The sequence below is a fragment of the Scyliorhinus torazame genome, chromosome 7, assembly GCF_047496885.1.
Source record: "Scyliorhinus torazame isolate Kashiwa2021f chromosome 7, sScyTor2.1, whole genome shotgun sequence".
Lineage (NCBI taxonomy): Eukaryota > Metazoa > Chordata > Chondrichthyes > Carcharhiniformes > Scyliorhinidae > Scyliorhinus > Scyliorhinus torazame.
This window is the reverse complement of record NC_092713.1, coordinates 84,950,051-84,977,692: the sequence shown is the minus strand read 5'-3', so window position 1 is coordinate 84,977,692 and position 27,642 is coordinate 84,950,051. Positions and strand designations below refer to the sequence as shown.

Below are 27,642 nucleotides of genomic sequence, written 5' to 3'. Positions count from 1 at the left end.
TCAATCTCTTCAGAAAAAGGAGGAATAAGAAAACTAACAAGGATGAAGAGAAACAGAAAATAAGACTGCTAAATAGTCCTTTTGAAGATATGGTAAACAGATAGGAAACCTGTTCGAACCAACTAATATACTGTGGACAAAAGCAAAATACTGCAGATGCTGGAAATATGACATGAAAACAGGAAATGCTGAAAATATGCAGCAGATCAGGCAGCACCTGTGGAGAGAGAAACAGACAAAATGTATCAAACTGAAAGGTCCAGATCTTCTCGTCTCCAGATAGTTGAGTCTGGATGTACCACCATCAAGATGTGTTTCAGCAGCCCGTGCACATTCCAACGCACTGACTCCATGAAATTTTCCCGGGAAGTCTTGAGCTTTGAACAGATAATTTTCTGTGACCCTCCGCAAAAGTTAGAGTTCAAGTTGGAGACTTTGGACAGTTCCAACTTACTTACCTGGATAGCCACACAGGAAATGATAACTGGAAAAATCGTAAACCACTGTGCAACCGACCCCCACCACCCCAGCCGCGATTCCCTCGCGAGCCCCTCAACTACCCTACTAGACTAGCACTCAACCTGACAACTTGGGTGAGAGACTGCATTATTATTAGAAGTATTAGAAGCAGTGGCAGCTACTGCGAAGATCAACAAGGATAGCTGCACCTTGGTAGACGGAGGGCCAAAGGGGAAGGAGTTGAAAACTGGAAAGGGGTGAGCTGGTAGCTCTTCCCAGCAGAGCAGGGTGATGGTATCAGGGAAGGGCAAAAGAGGACTCTGAATAGCGAAGAGGAGTGCTCAGAAGTGTCAAGACAGCATGGGTACTGCCAGGGTGCCAGAGTAAGGGTGCCCAGGTGCCAGAGTGGCACTGCCAAGGGTCATTGAATAGCGGAGGGGAACTCCCAGCAAAACCCGCCACAAATGACACTTAGAAACTTTTCCGTTAGATCGCGCTCAAAGTTTCAAATTGGAGAGACAGAGAGGCTGAGCTGTACTGAGAGAGAAAGATTATCTGCACACAGAACTACATCTGACTACAGTGGTAATGAACCTGTATAATAACACCACCAATGAAAGGATACTCTTCCTCCTGTAACATTTTCTCAATAGCTGCTCTATTCTCTTCACTGAGAGAGCTATCCAAAGTCCAGGACTGTGAAAAGAAAGAACAATGAAAACAACAAACTCAGAATGTTTCCCCTGCAATCAACACCAAATAATTTGATCATTCATTTCAATATTGTTTCTGGGAGCTTGATGTGCAGAAATCTATGCCTGTGCTTTCCTCCATTACAACAGTAACAATATTGCAAAACTACTTTACTCGCAATTTGGGATGTCCCGTGCGATCATAAAATGCACTCATCTAAGTGTGAGTTGTTATCGACATCTATCACATTTTAGAATCCATTCACCACTTTCTCAAAGCTTAATGAGCTAAATTATGAGGACAGTTGGCATATATTGGACTCATGTTCCCCTAACATTTAGAAGATAAAAATATTTAAAGTTGAAATATTTAAAATGATGATGGGATTCAAGGGCAGATTTAAACGGTTTCCTCTCCGGGCAGGGGTAGGGAGAAATCCAAAATTAAGGAACGGAATCTCAACATGAAAGCTAGGCTATTTTGGAGTGAAATGAGGAAATGCAAAGGGTAGTGTAAACCTGAATTCCATTGTTCAAAAGCCAGTGTGAATGCTGTGGGTCAATTGACATTTTTAAGAATCAATAGATCCTCACAAGGTAAGAGTATCAGGAACATGGATTAAATGCAGGTAAATGCATTTAAGGTGCAGAGCAGCTATACTTAAGTGTTGACTAACAGGCTTCAGAAGATAAAGGGCCCACTTTCCTGCTCCAATGTTCCACAGAAATACATTGGACAAAAAAGGTTTCTTTTAATGGTGGGTTTTTAAAAAGTACTTAGGTAAGTTAATTTAAACAAGTATCTGACATAGATAAAAGCACCAGAATTGCTGTACGTTTTCCATAGACTGCAAATAACATGATCTGTTAGACGGTCTCAATAATTAATAAACACTTATACTTATGCCCGGGGGGGGGGGGGGCGTGCGGACTCCGCGCTGACGGTGACCCAAGCCGGGAGTCGAGCCCCGCTTCCTGGCGCTGTGAAGCGGCGGTGCTGGCCGCCGTGCACTCTTAACAACAAACATCCGTGACGCCTTCTTTTTCTATCTGGGCATAGCAGAGCTCTGGATGCGAAAGAAATGGAGTGCTCCAAGATATCTGCCCATCTAGGGGCCAGAACCCCACCCCGCCCAGTGCCATAGGGGTAGGCCTCACATGTAAAGTTGAGTGGCCAAGATGGGTCATATTTGAGAGGATGACAAATGCCTCTTCACCCCAGTTGGGCGGCGCGGTGGCATGGTGGATGGCGCTGTGGCTTCCTGGGACTTCACCATTCAGGTCTGTTACCAGGTTGCTGTTGATGGTGTTTGCAGTCAACCAAGAGGTATGCAAATAAGAGGTCATCAGTTTATCTGCTGTGGATTGTGTTCCAGTAGGGGCTACAGGATTTCAGATGGGTCCATGGGTTTTACTTTGAGGTTCTATGTCAATGGGAGTGCTTTGTTAGCAGTCAGCCGGTGGTATTTTTTTGAAGAGGATGTTTTCCCTTCAGACATCTGGAGGTTCAATATGTGCTGGCACTGGAAGCCACTTGAAGATTAATGAAGCGCACACACAAAATACATCAATTATCAGTCAAAAACATGAGACATCCTTGCATTCATTGCCTTATTAAACAAATAGATATGGCACTGGAGAAAACTCCCCCCCAAAAAGAGACTTTAGCCTGCTTACAGGAGCAACTGGTGCCATTAAACCGGAAAGGGTGACTCAAATTTGTATCAAAATTAATGAACTCGGTGTGTAAGCTTAATTGCAGAATTTGATCATTTGGTTTGGTGAATGCTGCAATGCAACCCATTGTTGAAAACCTTCACAGGAAATTATATTTTTATATTTAATAAATTCGACAAATTTAAAATTGCTGGGTTTTAGGACTTACCAAAAATCCATTGTTACTCCTCCAGGAAGAATCGAGGTAATGGTCCTGCAGGAAACCAGGAACTGTGCCACAATCCTCACTTCAAACATAAATAAATAGTTTTTTGATTGATTCAGAACCACAATATAATTAATCCTATAATCAAAGAATTAGTCTCCTATCTTTACTGGGGCAAGATTAACTGGGTGGGCAAGACTGGAGGGCAGATTTTTGGTCAGAGGACCGGGATTCCCTAAATGCTATGGGAATGTGGGTAGCTGGTTATTTCAAACTGGATCCCCGCCTGGAGGCCTGACTGACTGGGTTCCTGGTACAGGTTACATAAGAACATAAGAACTAGGTGCAGGAGTAGGCCATCTGGCCCCTCGAGCCTGCTCCGCCATTCAATGAGATCATAGCTGATCTTTTGTGGACTCAGCTCCACTTTCCGTCCCGAACACCAGAACCCTTAATCCCTTTATTCTTCAAAAAACTATCTATCTTTATCTTAAAAACATTAAATGAAGGAGCCTCAACTGCTTCACTGGGCAAGGAATTCCAGAGATTCACAACCCTTTGGGTGAAGAAGTTCCTCCTACACTCCGTCCTAAATCTACTTCCCCTTATTTTGAGGCTATGCCCCCTAGTTCTGCTTTCACCCTCCAATGGAAACAACCTGCCCGCATCTATCCTATCTATTCCCTTCATAATTTTATATGTTTCTATAAGATCTCCCCGCATCCTTCTAAATTCCATAGAGTACAGTCCCAGTCTACTCAACCTCTCCTCGTAATCCATCCCCTTCAGCTCTGGGATTAACCTAGTGAATCTCCTCTGCACACCCTCCAGCACCAGTACATCCTTTCTCAGGTAAGGAGACCAAAACTGAACACAATACTCCAGGTGTGGCCTCACTAACAGCTTATACAATTGCAGCATAACCTCCCTAGTCTTAAACTCCATCCCTCTAGCAATGAAGGACAGAACTCCATTTGCCTTCTTAATCACCTGTTGCACCTATAAACCAACTTTTTTGTGACTCGTGCACTAGCACACACAGGTCTCTCTGCACAGCCGCATGTTTTAATATTTTATCATTTAAATAATAATCCCTTTTGCTGTTATTCCTACCAAAATGGATAACCTCACATTTGTCAACATTGTATTCCATCTGCCAGACCCTAGCCCATTCACTTAACCAATCCAAATCCCTCTGCGGACTTCCAGTATCCTCTGCACTTTTTGCTTTACCACTCATCTTAGTGTCGTCTGCAAACTTGGACACATTGCACTTGGTCCCCAAATCCAAATCATCTCTGTAAATTGTGAACAATTATGGGCCTAACACTGATCCCTGAGGGACACCACTAGCTATTGATTGCCAACCAGAGAAACACCCATTAATCCCCACTCTTTACTTTCTATTAATTAGTAAATCCTCCATCCATGCTACTACTTTACACTCAATGCCATGCATCTTTATCTTATGCAGCAACCTTTTGTGTGGCACCTCGTCAAAAGCTTTCTGGAAATCCAGATATACCATATCCATTGGCTCCCCGTTATCTACCGCATTGGCAATGTCCTCAAAAAATTCCACTAAATTAGTTAGGCAGGACCTGCCCTTTATGAACCCATGCTGCGTCTGCCCAATGGGACAATTTCCATCCCGATGCCTCGCTATTTCTTTCTTGATGATAGATTCAAGCATCTTCCCTACGACCGAAGTTAAGCTAACTGGCCTATAATTACCCGCTTTCTGCCTACCTCCTTTTTTAAACAGTGGTGTCACGTTTGCTAATTTCCAATCCGCCGGGCCCATCCCAGAGTCTAGTGAATTTTGGTAAATTATCACTAGTGCATTTGCAATTTCCCTAGCCATCTCTTTTAGCACTCTGGGATGGATCCCATCAGGGCCAGGAGACTTGTCTACCTTTAGCCCCATTAGCTTGCCTATCACTACCTCCTTAGTGATAACAATCATCTCAAGGTCCTCACCTGTCATAGCCTCATTTCTATCAGTCACTGGCATGTTATTTGTGTCTTCCACTGTGAAGACCGACCCAAAAAACTTGTTCAGTTCCTCAGCCATGTCCTCATCTCCCATTATTAAATCTCCCTTCTCATCCTCTAAAGGGCCAATATCTACCTTAGCCACTCTTTTTTGTTTTATATATTTGTAGAAACTTTAACTATCTGTTTTTATATTTTGAGCAAGTTTACTCTCATAATCTATCTTACTCTTCTTTATACTTTTTTAGTAGCTTTCTGTTGCCCCCTAAAGATTTCTCAGTCCTCTAGTCTCCCACTAATTTTGCCACTTTGTATGCTTTTTCCTTCAATTTGATACTCTCCCTTATTTCCTTAGATATCCACGGTCGATTTTCCCTCGTTCTACCGTCCTTCCTTTTTGTTGGTATAAACCTTTGCTGAGCACTGTGAAAAATCGCTTGGAAGGTTCTCCATTATTCCTCAACTGTTTCACCATAGTCTCCCAGTCTACCGTAGCTAGCTCTTCTCTCATCCCATTGTAATGTCCTTTGTTTAAGCACAAAATACTAGTGTTTGATTTTACCCTCTCACCCTCCATCTGTATTTTAAATTCCACCATATTATGATCGCTCCTTCCAAGCGGATCCCTAACTATGAGATCATTAATCAATCCTGTCTCATTACACAGGACCAGATCTAGGACCGTTTGTTCCCTCGTAGGTTCCATTACATACTGTTCTAGGAAACTATCGTGGATACATTCTACAAACTCCTCCTCAAGGCTGCCTTGACCGACCTGGTTAAACCAATCGACATGTAGATTAAAATCCCCCATGATAACTGCTGTACCATTTCTACATGCATCAGTTATTTCTTTGTTTATTGCCTGCCCCACCATAATGTTACTATTTGGTAGCCTATAGACTACTCCTATCAGTAACTTTTTCACCTTACTATTCCTGATTTCCAAATGGATTCATCCTTATCCTCCATAGCACCGATGTCATCCTTTACTATTGACCGGATGTCATCCTTAAATAGCAGAGCTACACCACCTCCCTTACCATCCACTCTGTCCTTCCGAATAGTTTGATACCCTCGGATATTTAACTCCCAGTCATGACCATCCTTTAACCATGTTGGCATCCTGTTGCTAAGGTAGAGATTGCAAGGAGTGTAGGTATGGCATGACTGGTAGGTCGATGGTTATTGTGAGGTAGCAAAGACAGATTGGGGGCACATTTTTAAAAATTCATTATTTATTACCCTTCCCTAGGCCATTTCAGAGTCAACCACAATACGGTGGATCTGGAGTCACATGTCGACCAGACCAGGTAAGGGTGGTGGATTTCCTTTCCTAAAGGACATTAGGAAACCAGATTTTTTTTTTTGACAATCAACAATGGTTTCATGGTCATCATTAGATTTTTAATTTCAGTTTTTTATTGAATTCAAATTTCAACTTCGACCACGGTGGGGTTTGGACCCAGGCCCCCAGAGCATTACCCCAGGTGTCTGGATTACCAGTCCCGTGACAAAACAACCACACCACTGCCTCCTGTGGGGTGCCAGCTAATTGTGAAGAGGTCTAGTCATGAGAGAAGAGATAGTGATCGCTGGGAAGGAAGCAATTTGGCTTGGGGAGCCAGGAGGAAGCACTCCTGCCAGCCCACAAACAATGCTCAGAAAGTATATAATCTTCCTCTCCTCATGTTAGCTACCAGTTTCCCGAGCACCAGGAAACCCAGCTCGCTAGGGTTAAAGCTACAAGAAAGATAAATTCTGAGGTATGTAGTTTCATTAAAATATCCCTCCCCAACACATTCCCACTCCATTACGCTTCCATTAAAATCAGAAGTGGCCACATGAGAGTTTGAAATTTTAAACATTCTTAGCTGCCCATCTGACCCAAACCCACCTGGTTTGGGAGGGGGGTGCGGTGGCGCATTAAAGTTTCTCTCGTATTTATTATACAGTTAACTATCGCAATTTGTGAGTGCCATAGTACACATCTTCCAAATTTAACGTGCTAACTTTATTTTGCAAGCAAGCAAAGGTAGTTAAACCAAATTTATACGGTGGTGTACAATTTCCAATAAACCTTGATAACCACTAACCAAAATTTCAATATGTCACCTAAATTCAACTATACATCAATATAAATTGTAATTAAAATTTTCCATAAATAAAAATGCTACTTTATTTTTCCTTGAAATTACTTCCCGAATTGGGAGGTTGGAGGGGATTGTACACGATGTGGAATCAGTCATGGCTCCAATTTGTGAATGCCACTCTTAACCTTCTGCAATTCCAGAGCTTCAAGCCTTAACAGCTGAAGGTACGGCTATTTACATGTCGCAAGTTAAAGCAGGAGACTTGAGAGTGGTCTGTGTGGTAATTTACAGGCTACTGCACACATTAGAGGAGTCATTGATGATGCAAAAATAGGGCATCAGCAGCAGTTTTGGATCACTTCAACATTGACACACGAACAAAGATTATTCAAATCAATTTTTATTAAATGAACAAAAATTCCCATCTTTCTGGGGTCTGTGAACCAGAAGGAGAGCCAGAAGGGTGTTACTGAAGGCCATTCAGCCTACTGAGTCCATGCCAGCTCTCTCTAGAGCAATCCAGTCACTCCCATTTCCCTGCTCTATCATTGTAACTCTGCAAGTTTATTTCCATTAAGTGCCCATTCTTTTGAAATCATTGATTGCCTCCACTTCCACAACCTTTGTGGGAAACGAGTTCCAGTCAGTACCACTTGCTGCATAGATAGGTCTTCCTGACATCCCCGTGCATCTCTTGCCCAAATCTTAAACCTGTGAACCCATATCCTTGACATAGTGAAAAAACAATCCTAAATTAAGGCTAGGCGAGGGGATACATTTTTCTATCTAGCTCTTGCAGCCGTCTGGGATGGCCACGTCCCGATTACAAAATGGACACTTGCAAAGAATGCAGGAAAAATTGGACAGTACTGAGAAACAAGCAGGTGCAAGGTCTGTCTGTTGATTAGAGCCTTAGCTCTCAGACAGGACAGAAACTGCTAAGCCATCTACATACTAATGAGCCATCTCCGGGGACAAAAGGGAAACATTTAGAAAAACAATGTCAAGGCAGACACCCCGGCGCCAGAGGAGACTCAATCAAAGCAAACCAACGGCCATCTAGGACACGCCCAGCAACCAGGGAACCCACCCCTCTATTGGAGGAAGACCGATAAGAATAATTGGGAAAGGCCCAATTAATTGAGGCCAAGTTCAAGGCCCGCCCAAAAGCGCGCGAAGCCCTTTTAGGTATAAAAGGTATTCCCCAAGGGAGAATCTTTCTTCTTTGGCCTTGGCTCTCAGGGAAGAGAGACCAGCCTAGCAGCTACGCCAGACCAAGTAAGTTCCAAGTCAACGCACGCTACGAGATAGACGCTCCTAGTTGCTATCCTATAAACAGCACAATCCAGCAGCCTCAGAACCGAGCAACGGCCATTGTTCCTCTGACTGAGTGGGCACCCGAAGCTAAGTATAGGCTTTAGTAATAGTGATAGTTTAGGTTGTAGAGTTTTATGCATGAGTAGATTTGACTGTGTGTAAATAAATGAGCATTGCTTTGAACTTACTAACTGGTGTATCGAGTCTTTGATCAGTATTTGGTTCTGAACCTTGTGGCGGTGTCAAAAGATACCTGGCGACTCTTGAGCAAACGTAATTAAACAGAGCCAAATTAAGAGACAACACCAAAGAGAGCAACATTTACTGGTGACTCCGGTGGGATTCGACTTAGAAGTGGCCTAACCACTCCGAGAGAACCCAAAATTTGAATTGAGAATCCAATTGGAAACAGAAAAACCACAAGTGTAAGAACAGTACTGATCAAGCCTCTGAGATTCGGAAGTGTGTTAATGCATGCGTACTAACAGGGATATACGGTAAACCTGAGAGATTTTGTTGCGTAAAACTGTCGGGAGTTTTGTAGGCCGGAAATTAGCGTAAGCCGTACTCGTGTTTACATCACCACTTTATCACCCCCTGTTCCAAATTCAGTAGAGGACCTAGATAGAGCAAATGGCAATAAAGGCAATGGAACACCTTATGAACCCCCAGGAATTTGAGGTCGCAGTGGCCAGTAGAGTAGGACAGTGTCCCGTTTGGGAAGATGAGATCAGGAAATATCTCAAAGGGAAAGGATGGCCTCTTTGGAGTGAATTCTGCACTAATGAGGAAACAGGTCCCGGGAGTATAGGACATACTTGGTGGGAGAACCTGTCAGAGATCCACAAGAAGAGCTTAGGGAAAGCTCGCAAGCCGATGACAATCGTGTCCTGCTTGGCACAATTGCGAGGCACAGAGGAGGTCGTTAGGATGCTCCGTAGAGAGATAGAGGAGAGAGAGACAGAAGTAGTGAGGTAGACATGAGCGAGGTAGAGAAGGAGAATAGAGATTTAAAAGAGCAGTTAGCAGCATGGGACAGAGAGGTGGATGATGCCAAGGGGGCACATCAGCCTTGTCTCGCGCATTTGAACAGTTTTCAGACGCAATATAAGGCCTACCAGGACACGCAACGTGCGGTCTTGGTAAGGCAAGAGACAGAACAGCAAGTGGAGAAATTGCAGAAACAGTGCAATGATTTAAAAGCAGCCCAACGAGCACTCCATACTTCCACGACGGAACAAAGGCAGAGCTCCGTAGACCATGCAAAGTGCCGGAAGCAAATTGCTGAATTGCAATCTCTGCTTTCCATTCAAAATGGGTTTCAAAGCACATTTGGACCACAATTAGATCAAGAAAACGGCCCCGACTGGCAGGAATTGAACGAGACTACCCATAGATACGTACATGGGACATATACGCAGGAAAAACCCCAGAAAAGGAGAGCACCCCAACCCCCAACCAAACTGGCAGAACACCCCCCCATGAACCCTGTAACCACACACCGCAGGGCCGCAGGAGAAGGAGAAGCAGATTTCCTTTATACAACCCCGTTAACCGTGACCCAATTACGGAACGCGTGTGGAAAAATTACACCGTTCCTTCCCACATCAGACCCCCACCAATTTTTCGCGAAAGTCAAACAACAGGCTACCCTGTACGGCCTGGACGAAAAGGAGCAAGTGAAGCTCACGGTTTTAAGCCTCGACCCTTCACTCGTGGCAGCCCTTCCTGACCACAGAATGTAGGAGGAGGCACACTCCAAGAGATGCACACAGCGATCCTCGATGCGATCGGCTTTAACAGAGGAGACCCCGTAGAAGGCCTAAATAAGTGTAGGCAAAAGACAGAGCACCCCAGTGTTTGCTGGACGCTTGTGGATTCACTTCACTGCAGTTTTCGGAGAGTTAGCCCGCGCCCATTTGTCCCCAGATAATATGGCCAAATGGACCCGAATTCTAGTCTCCCATGCCACAGAAGCAGGATGAAAAGCATGCACAAATTATGACCCCTCAGATGAGGCCCAGAATGAAAAATGTGTTTTGAAGAGATTGTCCCACGCTTGGGAGCAATCAATTACAGGAAAAACCGCATTTATAACACCCGATGAAGAGCAGGCAGAGATGAACCCATTTAAAGCACACCAGAACCCTGTATGGGGAAATGAGGGCAGGAACAGCCCACCGCAGCCTAAATCCCAGGAATGCTACAATTGTGGACAGTTAGGACATTACGCACAAGAATGTCAAGCCCCCTGAAACAGCAACGGAACCAGCCCACCAATGCCCCCCCCCCGAACCAGCAACGACACCAACAGCCCAACCCCCCACCCAGGGAACTATACCCAAGGGAGCAATGCACCAGAGAGCCTGCTCCACCTTACGTGCCCCAGGGGTCATGTTTCAACTGTGGGCAGTCAGGACACTTCGCCCGAGATTGCAGGAGACCCCCACCAGCTAGACTAGCCCCCAGATATGAAAGAGAACACCACCCACAGCAGCTGCAAGGTCCCAGCTGCCCCATGCAAACTGTGAGCGCTTACCCACCACTTCTCATGGCAGCGATGCCTCAGCAATGCCACTTCATTTTGTTTCACCCCTCCTTCCGCTCTTCTTCGGTCATACTACACTGCCTCCATATGCTAGTTACACCCCAGTGCAAATGTGATTTACGATGTCCTGTATTCTGATGGAACCTGCACCATGTTTGTTGTATGTTTGTTTGTCAGTGTTAATGTTAAGTGTTGTTTGTAAACTTGAAACCTTTCACGGCCCCACGTCACCACTCCTTTAACGCCCCCTGGCGGTTAATGGAACAAGTTTGTCTCCAGACAACCGTTCAGAGGAACTAGTTTGTCGACAGACACGACTGATAGCTACTCTCCTGGTTCAAGAGGAAGCCCCCACGATGACCACATTCTTATCCGTTCTTGACAGTTGCTCAGGCAGTGGAGAAACGGCATTGGTCCCTGCCTTGCCTGAGGACCCCCCCTCTGGTCAGCTACGCTCGGGTAGTGCACAAACGGCATTGATCACCGTTGTACCCGGGGATTCCACCTATTTCTTACCCGCCGCGGCCCATATGCAGCCCATTTTGGCTCGTTACGTTCAAAATTCTTTTGTTTGGTTTTGGCAACCCTTAGGTTGCTTCCGTATGCTATTTACATCCTCAAACACTGGGATGGTAAATCACACAGGCTGCGAGACGGCTCGCAGTATGGCAGTATTTTTCTTAGATGTCTTGTCCCAACATTCGGTTTTAAAAAAATAGGGAGTCACAGATGGTGACCAATTATAAAGGGAAATTGGCAGTAAAGGACAGACAGACAGACATACGAGATATTAAGCAAGATAATAACAGAAATTATGCTTGTGTTCACAGAACTCCGGAACCTCAGGATTCCCAGAGGAAGACAAAGAAGAAGACCGACAAAGATGAAGACAGCCTTAGTGTTCACATGGATCTTAGCGGGATCCCTTCAGTTGCGCACGGACGCTACCCCCCTGACCCCTACCTCACAAACCGTAAATGATTCCCACCCCTGCAATACACGGAACCCCGAGATAACTAGCCCCGCGACAGCTAGCAATACCCCAACCTGGTGTGATATGTTTATCACCTGGTACTCACTCTCATGTGTAGTCGAAGCATTCTTGGTGCTGGTGATACTTTGCAGTGTCGTGCAAACATTTAGAGTTAGGAAATGGCGAAAGAGAGCATATCGCTCTCGCACCCCGTATACAGGTTTAGGTCCCCCATTTTCAGATTTCACCAGACCCCCAAACCCACTGGGACGAATTAAAGTGCATCCATTTTTCTTTATGTATTCTGTGGAATAAAGAGATGTAAACCTCTGTGTCTGACTGCCCGGCCAGAGAAATTTGTGTGCTGCTATTTTGTACAGGTCAAGATGTATAGATTATTTTTAGATTGTTTGAATGAGGATAGTTTATTGAGAATAGCTAGAGGTTCCAGTTTTTTATTTTTCTGTAATGCATGTATGTATTAATGTCATAGTGCCCCGTAGAGTTTTATAATAATGAGTGTATTTAAAATGGTTTAGGTAAAATTGTGTTGCACAGGATAGGACAGCGTAGAGCCTAAGAATGGGTGCCCCGTTTGGTCAGAGGATGAAGACGACGCAGTAGTGTGATCCTTCACGCTTTGCATTGAGGATCACAACGAGGGAGTGTAGCCACCTGGGATGGCCAAGTCCCGATTACAAAATGGACACTTGCAAAGAATGCAGGGAAAATTGGACAATACTGAGAAACAAGCAGGTGCAAGGTCTCTCTGTTGATTAGAGCCTTAGCTCTCAGACAGGACAGAAACTGCTAAGCCATCTACATACTAATGAGCTATCTCCGGGGACAAAAGGGAAACATTTAGAAAAACAATGTCAAGGCAGACACCCCGGCGCCAGAGGAGACTCAAACAAAGCAAACCAACAGCCATCTAGGACACGCCCAGCAACCAGGGAACCCATCCCTCTATTGGAGGAAGACCGATAAGAATAATTGGGAAAGGCCCAATTAATTGAGGCCAAGTTCAAGGCCCGCCCAAAAGTGCGCGAAGCCCTTTTAGGTATAAAAGGTATTCCCCAAGGGAGAATCTTTCTTCTTTGGCCTTGGCTCTCAGCGAAGAGAGACCAGCCTAGCAGCTACGCCAGACCAAGTAAGTTCCAAGTCAACGCACGCTACGAGATAGACGCTCCTAGTTGCTATCCTGTAAACAGCTCAACCCAGCAGCCTCAGAACCGAGCAACGGCCATTGTTCCTCTGACTGAGTGGGCACCCGAAGCTAAGTATAGGCTTTAGTAATAGTGATAGTTTAGGTTGTAGAGCTTTATGCATGAGTAGATTTGACTGTGTATAAATAAATGAGCATTGCTTTGAACTTACTAACTAGTGTATCGAGTCTTTGATCAGTATTCGGTTCTAGACCTTGTGGCAGTGTCGAAAGATACCTGGCGACTCTTGAGCAAACGTAATTAAACAGAGCCAAATTAATAGGCAACACTCTTACTTATCATTGTGTCTGAAGCTATCTACCTCCGGCCTTGAGTTTTGACAAGAAATCCCAGTTTTCTGCATGTGAACTTGACAATACGATAAAATAACAAAGCTCAGTTCCCAAAAAACCAGACGCAGCTTGACATTTGCTATATATTCTGAATTATACAGAAGTGCAGTATGAAGACTGAATGAGATGCATCCAAGACACAAGCGTGAAAATTGCAGAGGCACTGGCCATAATTTTCCAATCTTTCTCAAACTCAAGAATGGTGCTTGAAGAATGGAAAATTGTAATTTTTTTAAAAATTCATTTACGGATGTGGGTGTCGCTGGGGGCAGGGTGGTCTCTGGTGCAGAGAAGGTGAACGTAGTGTTTTAGGCCTTTTATCGGGGCTGTAACCCCCCATCCCCAGAGGGGGAAGGGCGGAATCTCAAACATGAAGCAGTTTCTGGATTGCTTGGATTTCCTGGTGGTGGAAGAGGGAAAGTGCAAGGGCTGGGGGCACCACCTGGGCTGGAGGAGGTGATGAGGTGCCTTTGTTCGAGGTGATGAGGTGCATTGGTTTATTGCTGTCTGGGAAGGCTCCGGGTCTGGATTCCCAGCGGAGTTTGGGCCTCATCTAATGGAAATGCTCAATGGCTCGTTAGCCAGGGGTCAGCTCCCGCCCACGTTGGCAAAAGCTTTGATTTTGCTTATTTTAAAGAAGGACAAGGATCCAGAGGGGTGCGATTCTTAGCGACCGATATTGCTGTTAAACATGGATGCGAAGTCGATGGCCACGGTATTGGGAACGCGTCCAGAGGATTGTGTGCTGGGGGTGATAGCAGAGTACTAGACAGGGTTTGTGATGGGGCGACAGTTATCGTCTAATATTAGGAGATTGTTAAATGTGGTGATGATGACCCTGATGGGTCAAGAAACGGAGGTGATAATATCTATGGATGCGGAGAATGCTTTGATCGGGGGAGAATGCTTTGATCGGGTTGAGTGGGGGTATCTTTTCGAGGTGTTGGGGTGGTTTGGTTTTGGGCCGGAGTTTATTGGCTGTATTAGGTTAATGTACAGGGCCCCCATGGCAAGTGTTTGCACTAACTCAACAAGTTTGGGATATTTTTGTTTGCACCAGGGAACAAGGCAGGGATGTCCACTTTCCCCATTGTTTTTTGCACAGGCAATTGAACCATTGGCAATGGCGCTTCGGGCTTCGATGGAGTGGAGAAGAGAGGTGGTGGAGTGGAACATCAAGTGTCCCTATATGCGGACGACTTCATAAGTTCATAACATATAAGAGCAGAATTAGGCCAGTCAGCCCATCGAGTCTGCTCCGCCATTCTATCATGGCTGATATGTTCCTCATCTGCTACCTGCAATGTTACAGACCAAGAGCTGGATTGAGAAATCAGCCAGAGCATCTCCTCCCTAGAACACATGACCTAGGACTGTGAGCAGGTAATTTAGCCTCCCAAGTCTAACACCCTCAATGTGATCATGGCTGATCCCATCCTGGCCTCAACTCCACCATCCTGCCCCTTCTCCATAACCCTTCAACCCATTACCAATTAAAAATCTGTCTAACTCCTCCTTAAATTTACTCATTGTCCCAGCATCCACCGCATTCTGGGGTAGCGAATTCCACAGATTCACAACCCTTTGGGAGAAGTAGTTTATCCTCAAATCTGCTTTAAATTTGCTACCTCTTATTCGAAGATAATGACCTCTCGTTTTAGAAGAAAAGCAAATTACTGCAGATGCTGGAATCTGAAACGAAAGAGAAAATGCTGGAAAATCTCAGCAGGTCTGGCAGCATCTGTAGGGAGCGAAAAGAGCTAACCTTCGAGTCCGATGACTCTTTGTCAAAGCTAACAGTCAGAGAATGTGGGGAATATTTATACTGTGGAGTGAGAATGAAAGATGAGTCATAGCCACAGAAACCCTGGGAAGCGGGGTGCTAATGGCCACAGAAACTAAGGGGAAAGAGTGCTAATGACAGTCCCCAAAGAGAACAAAAGGTGTGAGAGGCCAAACAGCAGAGAAACTAACATCAGAGGCTAAACTGTGACAGATGGAAATGTGGGGGAGGGGAAGGGAAAGCAAAGGGGAGAAGGGGTAAGGAAATGTGGATAAGATTGGGGGGGGGTGTTAAATATATATTAGGAAAGACAAGAAAGAAAGAAATGGTACAAGACAGTTGAAATGAAATGGGATGAAAACAAATGGGTCTAGGTGGAGTAAAGCTAATCATCTGAAGTTGTTGAATTCGATGTTGAGACCGGAAGGCTGTAGCGTGCCTAACCGGAAGATGAGATGTTGTTCCTCCAGTTTGCATTGAGCTTCACTGAAACATTGCAGCAGGCCAAGCACAGACATGTGTGCATGGGAGCAGGATCTTTTGTTAAAATGGCAAGCAAAGGGAAGGTCAGGGTCCTGACTGCGCACAGACCAAGGTGCTCAGCAAAGCGATCACCCAGTCTGCGTTTGGTCTCTCCGATATAGAGGAGACCACGTTTTCGAATGCCCCACAAGAGGAAGCATCAGCTCCACGTCTACGTTATCCATACCTTTTAAAAAAAAAAAATTTAGGGAACCGAATTCATTTTTTCCAATTAAGGGGCAATTTAACGTGGCCAACCCTCAATTTTCAAAATGTGCAGATCTTACAAAACTTGGAAGCATTGTGAACTGAACTTCAAAAGATAAGTTGGTGGAAGGAGGGGTGGCAGATAAAATTGAATGCAGAGAAATGTGAAGTGATTCATTATGGTAGGAAGAATGCAGAGACAATATAAAAGGGTACATTTTAAAGTGGGTGCAGAAGCACAGGGACCTGACCATAGATGTGCGTAAATCATCAAAAGTGGCTGGACGGGTTGAGAGAGCTGTGATAAAGCATACAGCATCCTGTGTTTTATTATAGAGTATAGAGAACAAAAGCAAAAATGTTATGTTAAACGCTGGTGCCATCTCAACTGGAGTATTGCATCCGGTTCAGGGCACCACACTTTAATTTTTAGTGCCTTCCTATAATGTCTAGGCTGAAGACTGAAGTGGATGGTGTCGCGCTAGAACAAGTAAATAAGTCTGCCTATTTAGGACAAATGATAACAGAGGATGGCAGATGTGATGCAGAAGTTGGAAGGATAGAGATAACCAGAATTAATTTTGTGAAGATAAAGGGCATGTTAATATGAAAATTCAAGACTTCCGGTAGCGGACATGACCTGCTAGGTCACACAAACGGCAGTTCCCGCCGGGATCGGTGTTTTGAGCCGCTAAAAGGAGCGGCGCCGGCAATTAACAGGAGGGACCGGTGTGGGAACAGACGTGGGAGACTCTTCCCCCCCCCCCCCCCGCGCTGGTGCATGGAGAGGACCAGGAGCGGAGCCGGCAGACGCGCAAACCCGGGGAAGAAGGTTGAGAAGGTCCGGGAGGACAAAATGGCGGCCAGAGAAGATTGGGAGGTGTGGGCCCAGTGGGCCAGAGAACAGCAGGAGCTCCTTAAACACTGCTTCATGGAGCTGAAAACGGAGATGCTGGCCTCCATGGAAAGAATTGTGGTGACCCAGAAGGCGCAGGAGAAGGAGATCAAGGAGGTGAGGAAGAAGGTGGCGGAGAACGAGGACGAGATCCTGGGCCTGGCAGTGAAAGTGGAAGCGCACGAGGCACTCCATAAGAGATGGCAGGAGAGGCTGGATGACCTTGAGTGCAGGTCTCGGAGCCACAATCTGCGGATTGTAGCCAACTGGGTTGGCCACTTCCCGACTTAAAATGGAGAACCGCAAAGACTGAAGGGAAATTCAGCCAACACAGGCAAAGACTAGCAAGTACAGAAATCATGTGTATTGAAACCTGTAAAAAAACAGACACCACTGAAACCAGCAGCCATCTGATAGTAATGAGCAATTCCAAGGCACAATTGCAGCAGTTAAGGTGAATAAAGCCAAGCCAGACTCCTCGGCACCAGCAGGAGCCAAGACAAAGGAAGGCCAACGGACATTTAGGGACCGCCCAGCGATCAGGGAACAGCTCCAGTATTGGAGAAATCGATCCAAATGATCGGAACGCCGTCCAATCACTTGGAACCAGGTACGGGGTCCGCCCCGAAGGGCGGGAAGCACCTGGGGACTATAAAGTGAAGCCCAAGTTCAAATCGTCCTTCTTGGGCAGGGTCACTCAGCAACGTGAAGCAACCCCTGAGAGTGAACTGTCCGGCGGCCACGCCAACCAAGTAAGTATCAAGTCAACGCTCGCTACGAGATAGGCACTCCTAGCTACAAGTCCGTACCAGCTTTTGAATCCTGCAGACTCAGGACCTGAACGAAAGGCCATTTGTTCCCCTGACCTGGTGGGCCAATCCGAAGCTCAGTATAGGCCTTTTAGTGATAGAAATAGTCTAGAAAGTGGAGTTTATGCATAAGTAGTGATTTACTGTGTATAATAAATGTGTTTTGATTTGAATCTTACTAATTGGTGTGCTGAGTTATTGATCATCACTTGAACTTGAACCTAGTGGCGGTATCATAAAGATACATGGCGACTCTAGAGCAAAGGTTTCACAAACAGAGCAAATCACGAATTAAGAGCCAACCAAAAGTTAGCAACAGGATCCTGCGCCTTCCTGAAGGAGCGGATGGGGCGGACGCGAGCACGTACGTGGCCACAATGCTGGGGATGCTGAAGGGCGCGGGGGCCTTCCCGCGGCCCTTGGAGCTGGATGGGGCGCACAGGGTTCTCGCCAGAAAGCCGAGGGTCAACGAGCCATCGAGGGCGATGGTGATATGGTTTCAGCGTTGGCAGACCGGGAGCGATTCCTGCGGTGGGCAAAGAAAGAGCGGAGAAGTGGGAGAATGGCGAGATCCAAATTTACCAGGACCTGGGAGCTGAGCTGGCGAGGAGGCGTGCAGGTTTTAACCGGGCGAAGGCGGTCCTCCACGGTAACGGGGTGAAGTTTGGGCTCCTGCACCCGGCGAGACTGTGGGTAACATACCAGGACAGGCACTACTATTTTGATACCCCAGACGAGGCATGGTCGTTCATCAGGCAGGAGAAGCTGGACCTGAACTAAGGGACTGTTGTATGGGGGTGAAATGTGCGAGTGGGGAGGGACCGAGGGGAGGACGGCGGGTAAAGCATAGGTTTATGGGCATGTCTGCCCTAGTTTGGTTGGGGGTTTTGTTGTTTGTTTTCCAGGTGTTCGGTGCTAGAGGGCGGGAAACGCCCAGGACGGGCTGTCCGGCGCACGGGGAGGTCCCAGATGGCGATTACCCCTCTACCCTGCGGGGGAGGGGGGTAGGGTGGCCCAAAGGAGGCAACAAGTTGAGGGTTGGTATATAGAGGTGTGAGCGACCGGGGTCAGCATGGGTGAGCTGACTCATGGAAGCACAATGGGGGGGAAACCAGAGCTAAGCGGTTGCTTGCTGGGGGGGGGGGGGGGGGGGGGGTTGCTGCTTTGCTGACTGAAGGGGCGCCGCCAGGTGAGGGGTATGGATGGAGGTGCCGCCGGGGGGAGAGCTGGAGGAAGGAGGCGGGGGCATGCGGTTGGCCGAAAAAGGGAGATGGCTAGTCGGCGGGATGCGGTCCCGCGTGTTCTCGCATTTGGAGGGGTTGAAGGCGGACGTGGCCATGTTGCAAGAGATGCACTTAAAGCTCGCGGACCAGACAAGGCTAAGGAAAGGATGGGTGGGACAGGTGTTTCACTCGGGTTTAGACTCAAAGACCAGAGGAGTGGCCATTTTGGTCAGTAAACGAATGCTGTTTGAGGCGGGGAGCATCGTGGCGGACAAGGGGGGCAGGTATATAATGGTGAGTGGCAAGCTGCAGGGGGCCCGGGTGGTGTTAGTGAATGTAAATGCCCCGAACTGGGATGATGCGGACTTTATGAGGCGCGTGTTGGGTAAGATCCCGGACTTGGAGATAAGTCATCTGATTATGGGAGCGGACTTTAATACGGTCTTGGATCCGAGCTTGGATCGTACCAAGTCCACAACGGGAAAGAGGCCGGCGGCGGCCAGGGCCTTGTGGGAGTTCATGGGCCAGATGGGGGGAGTGGATCCCTGGAGGTTTAAGCGACCAAGGACGAAGGTGTTTTCCTTTTTCTCCCATATCCATAGAGTCTATTCGCGAATAGACTTCTTTGTGTTGAGTAGGGCGTTAATCCCGGGGGTGGAGGGGGTAGAATACTCGGCCATTGCGGTCTCGGACCATGGCCCCGCATTGGGTGGACCTGCGACTGGGGGCAGAACAAGGTCAGCACCCTCTCTGGCGACTGGATGTGGGGCTGCTGGCGGACAAAGAGGTGTGTGCGGGCGGATAAGGAGGAGTATTGAGAATTGTGTGGGAGCGAATGACACAGGACAGGTGATGGTGGCAGTGGTTTGGGAGGCTCTGAAGGCGGTCATTAGGGGAGAGTTACTCTCCATTAGGTCCCATAGAGAAGGAGGAGAGGGCGGAGAGGGACAGACTGGTGGGAGAGATACTCGGGGTAGATAGGAGGTACACGGAGGCCCCAGAGGGGGGGCTGTTGAACGAGTGCCGGAAATTACAGGCGGAGTTTGACTTGCTGTCCAGGGGGAAGGCGGAGGCGCAGCTGAGGAAAGCGAAGGGGGGCAGTTTATGAGTATGGGGAGAAGGCGAGTAGGATGCTGGCGCACCAGCTGCGCAGGAGGGAGGCGGCCAAAGAGATTGGGGGAGTGCAGGATAGTGAAGGCAACATGGTGCTGAGCCCAGAGAGGGTCAATGAAGGAGTTCTACGGAAGGTTATACAAGTCGGAACCCCCCGGGGAGGGGAGAAGGGATGAGGCCGTTCATGGACCGGTTGAGGTTCCCAAGGGTGGAAGCAGAGAGGGTGGAGGGACTGGGCGCCCCGATTGGGTTGGAGGAGGTAGTCAGGGGGCTGGCAGGCATGCAGACGGGCAAGGCCCCGGGCCCGGACGGTTTCCCTGTAGAATTCGATAAGAAGTTCTCGGAGCTGCTAAGCCCGCTCCTGATGAGAACCTTCAATGAGGCAAAGGAGAAAGGCATTGATCTCGCTTATCCTGAAGAAGGAGAAGGATCCGCTTCAGTGTGGGTCCTACAGGCCGAAATCGCTCCTGAACGTGGATGCCAAGCTGTTGGCAAAAATTCTGGCCACCAGAATAGAGGACTGTGTCCCGGGAGTGATTGGGGAGGACCAGACGGGTTTTGTTAAGGGCAGGCAGCTGAACGCGAACGTGAGGAGGCTCCTGAATATTATCATGATGCCCTCGGGGAGGGATTTATAGGGTGGGTCAAGCTGCTGTATCAGGCCCCTGTAGCGAGTGTGTCCACAAACCGGCTAAGATCGGAATATTTCAGGCTGCACCAGGGGACGAGATAGGGGTGTACCCTGTCCCCGTTGCTGGTTGCCCTGGCAATTGAGCCGTTGGCCATTGCGCTCAGGCCTTCGGGGGATTGGAGGGGGCTGGTGCGTGGAGGGGAGGAGCACCGGGTCTCCCTCTACGCGGATGACCTGCTGTGGTATATTTCGGACCCGTTAGAGGGGATAGGGGCGGTCATGCGGATCCTGGGGGACTTCGGGAGGTTCTCGGGGTATAAGTTGAACGTGGGGAAGAGTGAGCTGTTCGTGGTCCACGGTAGGGGCCAGGAGGAAAGACTGAGGGAGCTCCCGCTCAGGATAGTGGGAGAGGAGCTTTCGGTACTTGGGGATACAAGTGGCCAGGAACTGGGATGCCCGGCACAGGCTCAACTTAACCCGGCTAGTGGAGCAGATGGAGGGAGAGTTTAAAAGGTGGGATGTGCTCCCGCTTTCCTTGGCGGGACGGGTGCAGACTGTGAAGATGACGGTTCTCCCCAGGTTCCTCTTCGTATTTCAGTGCCTCCCCATTTTCATCCCCAAGTCCTTCTTTAAGCGGGTGAATAGGATTGTTACGGGATTTGTGTGGGCGAATAAAACCCCGCGAGTCAAAAGGGTATTCTTGGAGCATAGACCTGTTTGTAGACGGGGTTTTCCCCAGCATGCAGGCGCTGGAGGTGAGGTTCGGCCTGCCCCCGGGGAATGCGTTCAGGTACCTTCAGGTTCGGGACTTCCTTACAAAACAGGTGGGGACATTCCCACGGCTGACCCCCACGTAGGATCCAGGATAGGGTGGTGTCTGGAGTCTGGGTAGGGGAGGGGAAGGTGTCGGACATATATCAGGAGCTGCAGGAGGTGGAGGAAGCCTCAGTGGGGGAGTTGAAGGATAAGTGGGAGGAGCTGGGTGAGGAGCTGGATGAGGGCCTGTGGGCCGATGCCCTGAGCAGGGTGAACTCCTCATCATGTGCCAGGCTCGGATTAATCCAGTTTAAGGTGGTGCATCGGGCGCATATAACAGCAGCAAGAATGAGTAGGTTTTTTTGGGGTGGAGGACAGGAGGTGTGCGAGGAGTCCAGCGAATCATGCCCATATGTTTTGGGCAAGCCCGGCGCTTAAAGGATTCTGGCAGGGGTTTGCAAGGGTGATGTCTAGGGTTTTGGACACTCGGGTGAAGGCCAGCCCAGCAGTAGCGACATTTGGGGTGGCGGAGGATCCGGGAGTGCAGGAAGCGAAAGAGGCCGAGGTACTGGCCTTTGCCTCACTGGTAGCCCGGAGACGGATTCTGTTAATGTGGAGGGACTCAAAACCCCCGAGTGTGGAGACCTGGGTTAGCGATATGGCGGGGTTCCTCAGCCTGGAGCGAATAAAGTTCGCCTTGAAAGGGTCCTTGATGGGGTTCTCACGGCGGTGGCAACCTTTCCTTGACTTTCTAGGGGAGCAGTAAGTGTCAGCAGCAGCAGTATCCTGGGGACGGGGGGGGGGGAGGGAGGGGGTTCAGTGGTGGGGGCACTGTTGATATAATGTGAGTGGGCCATGGAGCCAAAACCCACCTTGTTCTGTTTTTTAAAAAAAATGTTTTAAATTCTGTTGTGGAAGTAGTTTCATTGTAAGCTTTGGGCTATGTTTATTGTTTTTTTTTTAAATTACTATCTGTATTTCTATTTTTGTTATGTAAAAACACTCACTGGAAAAACTTCAATAAAACATTTATTTAAAAAAAAGAAAATTCAAGCTTGCAACATATACTACTTTCCTGACTGTCTCAGAAACCTGGACAATAAATCTGGTTTAGCTTAGCACAGTGGGCTAAACAGCTGGCTTGTAATGCAGAACAATGCCAGCAGCGCGGGTTCAATTCGCGTATCGGCCTCCCCGAACAGGCGCCGAAATGTGGCGACTAGGGGCTTTTCACAGTAACTTTATTGAAGCCTACTTGTCGACAATAAGTGATTATCATTAAATAAAGATCTGTTGAAGTGAATAGAGGCCTTTGAAATATGGGTGCTGAGATGTATGGTAAAAATTTTGCCTCCCGGCTATGACAAATGAAGATATTTGAAATTACAAAAGCGAAACCTCTAAAAAGTGATATTCAGAAATATTAGTACTTCAGCCATTTGGTTAGAGTTGAAAAGTTACAGAGCTCTGTACTAGAGGGCAATCTGGAGGGCAGCAGTCAACCGAGTAGTTGAGTGATGGATCTCAGAGTGGTTACAGATGATCTACAGTGAATGTGTGAGGGTGGTGGAGGACAAACACGACGCATCATCACAGCAGATCTCCTAGCAACAGTAGCAGAGGCATAAGCCATCAGAGGGCTTTTTTCTATTTTTAATTTATGGATGTGGGTGTTGCTGGCTAGGCCAGCACTTACTGCCCATCCTTAATTGCCCTTCATAAGGTAGTGGCGAGCTTCATCGTGAACCGCTGCATCCTTGATGTATAGATACACCCATAGTGCTGTTAGGGAGGGAGTTCCAGGATTTTGACCAGCGACAGTGAACGAATGGCGATATATTTCCAAGTCGGGATGATGGGCTCCACTTGGAGGGGAACTTCCAGGCAGTGGTGCCCCCAAGTATCTCAAGTTGTCCTTCTAGATGGTAGTGGCCGTGAGTTTGGAAGGTGCTGCCGAAGGAACCTTGGTGATGGTACACATGGCTGTCACTGTGGAGGGATTTAATGTTTGTAGAAGGGGTAGCAATCAAGCGGGCGCAGAAAAGATTCTAGAGAATCGTTTCAGAGATGCGGAACTTCATTTATGTAGTCGAAATTGGAGAAGTTGAGAGTTTTCCTTGAGAGGGGAGGAGATTTGATGAAGGTATTCAAAATCATGAGGAGTCTGGACAGAGTAGATATGGAGAAACTGTTCCCATTGGAAGAAGGGGCACAGACTTAAGGTAAAAGAAGCAACAGCAACATTAGGAAAAAAACATTTCATGCATGGAGTGGTTACAGACCTGTGTGGTGGAGGTAGGTCAATTAAGGTTTTCAAAAGGAAGTTGGATCACTATCTGAAAAGGAAATATTTGCAGGGCTACAAGGAAGAGGCAGGGGAATAGCATTAGATGAACTGTTCTTTCAGAGGGATAGCACTCACAGGATGGGTAAAATGCCCTCTTACTGTGTTGTAACCATTCTACGATTCCAGATGTATTTATTTTGTTTCAACCTTACTGCCGTATTTTGTTCCCTTGCCTGCCTTCTTGCCTTTATCCTTGGGTGAGCGACAGCACTTTCGCCTCAGACTCCGAAGGGACTTTAACACATTTATTAGTTCGGCCTTGCAGTCAGATGAACTGCGGCACTGCAAACTGTCTCAAGTGGATATAAATGCTCCCCTGAAATTCCTTACAAGAACGTCAGTAGAGATCTCCCGGTACCCTGACCAGGACCCCACGGCCACCAATAAAAACAGAATATCTCGACACTGAAATATTTTTTGCGTGAGGCAACTCGCAGTGCGCAAGACTATCCTCAGGATGTACGTACTTCATTCATTAGCTTTGGGGTCAGCCAAACATCTTCCTGTAGGTTTGACTATTGCAAATATTAAAACACACATTCGTTAATCTGAATAAAAGGTTGCAAAGTGTGTCGCTTATAAAGGCAGCAGCGCACATTGGATAGTGATTGTCCCCCTCCTTCCAGTGAAGACAAAAATGTTTTACAAAGTAAATGATCTGACAAGTGAGAAATAAACAACCCCAGCCGGATCCCTTTCCCCTGGGCGGCTTCAGCGGCGACAAGCTGGCCTCGTGTCCCCTCTCCGGGAGCAGCGCCTCACACCCCTCCCTCCCCCGTCCCTCCTCTTACCCCAGGCTCAGCTCTGCTCCATCTCCTTCAATATCCACATCCACTTCCTCCGCCATATTGTACCAACAACGCCGTTTCCGGCATCAACCCAGCACTTCCGCTCGCTCGCCTGCCGCCCCCTACAACATCTCAACGGCATCGTTCGGGTTCAATGCCTGATTTAAAGTCCTGCTCGTGGACAGCACTTTGGTTACACCAAAAACACACGCTCGAATTTTCCATTGACGGCAAGGATTATGTTTATAACTGGGCGTTTTGCCCCAGAATCCATTCAAAAATCCCAACAAACTGTATTGCTCAACTAACCGTGCTTTCAACTGCAACAAAGTGCACTACTCTGGGTTAAATCTGGAAGACCTTTGTAAGTAACATAGATCAAAATAAATCTATGAATCCTCATGAGTGCACAAATGTGGGCAAAAGAACAAAAAATGCAACGTGTTAAGGACAATAATCCCCAATGTTTTACAGATTGTACCAAGGAATTTGACAGGCGTGAGGCAGGACCAGATGTTTTCAATATGAAAATGAAATGAAAATCGCTTATTGTCACAAGTAGGCTTCAAATGAAGTTACTGTGAAAAGCCCCTAGTTGCCACATTCCGGCACCTGTTCGGGGAGGCTGGTACGGGAATCGAACCGTGCTGCTGGCCTGCCTTGGTCTGCTTTAAAAGCCAGCGATTTAGCCCAGTGTGCTAAACCAGCCCGTCAAGAATATTACATAACTTGAACATTGAATGAAAAGGTTTAATGGAAAGATTAATATTGCTTCTGAATTTAGACTGGGCCAAAATGGGAGAAAACGGCAGTCAGAATAGATAATGAACAACATGATCGGATAGCTACAAAAAGAGTGCAACAAGGGGTTGTCTTCTGTCACCAGGTCTTTTCAATCTTTAGAGTAAAGTAATTAAATGACAGCTATTAGCGTTACCAGGAATTTCAGTAGATTGACAGAATATAAATAATCTCAGGTATTCAGATGACAGTAATCATAGAATTTACAGTACAGGAGGCCATTCGGCCCATCGAGTCTGCACCGGCTCTTGGAAAGAGCACCCTACCCAGGCCCACATAACCCAGTAACCCCACCCTACACTAAGGGCAATTCTGGACACTAAGGGCAATTTAGCAAGGCCAACCCACCTAACCTGCACATCTTTGGACTGTGGGATGAAACCGGAGCACCCGGAGGCAACCCACGCAGACACAGGGAGAACATAGACTCCGCAGAGACAGTGACCCAAGCCTGGAATCAAACCTGGGACGCTGGAGCTGTGAAGCAATTGTGCTAACCACTATGCTACCGTGCAGCACGGTGGCTCGGTCTCAGTGCCAGGGACCCAGGTTCAATTCCAGTCTTGCTTCTCCCCGTGTCTGCGTGGGTTTCCTCCGGGTGCTCCAGTTTCTTCCCACAGTCCAAAAATGTGCGGTTTAGGTGGATTGGCCATGCTAAATTAACTTCATTTGAAGCCTACTTGTGACAATAAGCGATTTTCATTTCATTTCATTTTTCAAAAGGTTAGTTGGAGTTGCCAGGGTAGTAATAATCATTATGTCCCAAGTTTTCAATGAAGTTACTGTGAAAATCCCCTAGTCGCCACATTCCAGCAGCTGTTTGGGTACAGTGAGGGAGGATTCAGAATGTCCAATTCACCCAAGAAGCACGTCTTTCCGGAGTTGTGGGAGGAAACCGGAGGGCCCGGAGCAAACCAACACAGACACTGGGAGTACATGCAAACTCCTCACAGACGGTGACCCAAGCCGGGAATCGAACCTGCGTCCCTGGCACTGTGAAGCAACAGTGCTAACCACTGTGCTACCGTGGATAGTGTGGAGATATGGGCCTAGTTGGGTGCTTTCAGAAGGTCGGTGCAGACTTGATGGGCTGAATGGCCTCCTTCTGCACTGTAGTGATTCTATGGTAGAGAGGAAAAATCTACAAAGACGCCTCGATCTAGTTGTAACAAATAGTAACAGATATAGATCATTAAATTACAGCAAAACAGTATGCATGGTTAAATCAAATAAACACAGCTGGTTACAAAATAATAGTGGAATTGAAAGAAATAAACCAAGTTGAATCATGTTCTTATATAGGTAGCCTAATAATATCCGATGGGAAAAGTGATCAAGACATCAGGGCATGCATAAAATTTTAAAAGCAAACCTTCGCAACAATGTCAGGCCCCTTTGGAAATAACATGTCTATGGAAAGCAGAATGTAATTACAAAAGTATCTGGTAAACTTTACTATATGAATGCAAAAGTTGGAATACAAGCAAGATAAATTAAAAGCAACAGAATGTGGTTTCTGGACAACACACAAATCTAATGAGGACGTTTTGAGGAAAGTAGATACACAAGATCTTTTGCAGACAATAACCAACAGGCAACCACAATTCTAAGGGCAAGTAGTTAGGGGAGATAAAACAGAATACTGTATCCGGTGGTGAGTGGTAAAATTGAGGGTAGCAGAGCAAGAGGGAGACAAAGGAGGAAATCCAACTGTTCTGTTCCTTAAGTTGTCAGTGTAAGATTTGAGAACATTACCAAGGTGTTGGCTGCAGTCAAAGACCATGAAACATGGAGAGCTTTGATCACCAACATAAAAAATGGAACCTGGAGAGAAAGAAGATCATGCTTATATGTTAATTTGTTTTACAAAGAAAATTTTCAAAATCTGGGTTAGGATGTTGGCAAAGTCAAGCAAAACTTCAGAGCTGCTGCCAGAATCAGGTATCAGATTACCAAAAGAGCATGCCCAAATTCCAATTTCTCATTGTCAGATGGGTCATATTAAATCTATTTGAACGCTTTGCCATTCAGGTAAGGTGTGAATTGATCCAAATTAGTAAATTACAACAACAAAAAAGCCATTTCCTAGACTTAAGAAGTTGATGTATCAGCATGTGTACCAGCAGTTCAGTTGCAGGGAGAATGCAAAAACATGTATGGAACAGTGCTTCACCAGTGGCACGAGATACCAATGGCTTTCATACATGCCGTACACATTAATGACAGAAAGTAAACCATATTCAACAAGTA

The 27,642-nt window shown here is 47.0% G+C and overlaps 1 protein-coding gene across 3 annotated transcripts in view; it reads right to left on the bottom strand.

The window, feature by feature from the left end:
• Positions 1-25,100, bottom strand: part of mysm1 (Myb-like, SWIRM and MPN domains 1) — a 142,553-nt gene extending 117,453 nt beyond the window's left edge. Inside the window, exons 1-3 of one of the 3 annotated variants that reach the window (XM_072511000.1) lie at positions 24,595-25,100; positions 3,037-3,115; positions 1,085-1,155 (exon numbers count right to left, since the gene is read on the bottom strand). In XM_072511000.1, coding sequence (XP_072367101.1) covers positions 1,085-1,155; positions 3,037-3,115; positions 24,595-24,650 — 206 coding nt within the window. In that variant the 5' untranslated portion in view covers positions 24,651-25,100. The remainder of the gene's footprint in view (positions 1-1,084; positions 1,156-3,036; positions 3,116-24,594) is intronic. The other 2 variants (XM_072510999.1, XM_072511001.1) reach the window with 2 other exon arrangements.
• Positions 25,101-27,642: the final 2,542 nt, after the last annotated feature.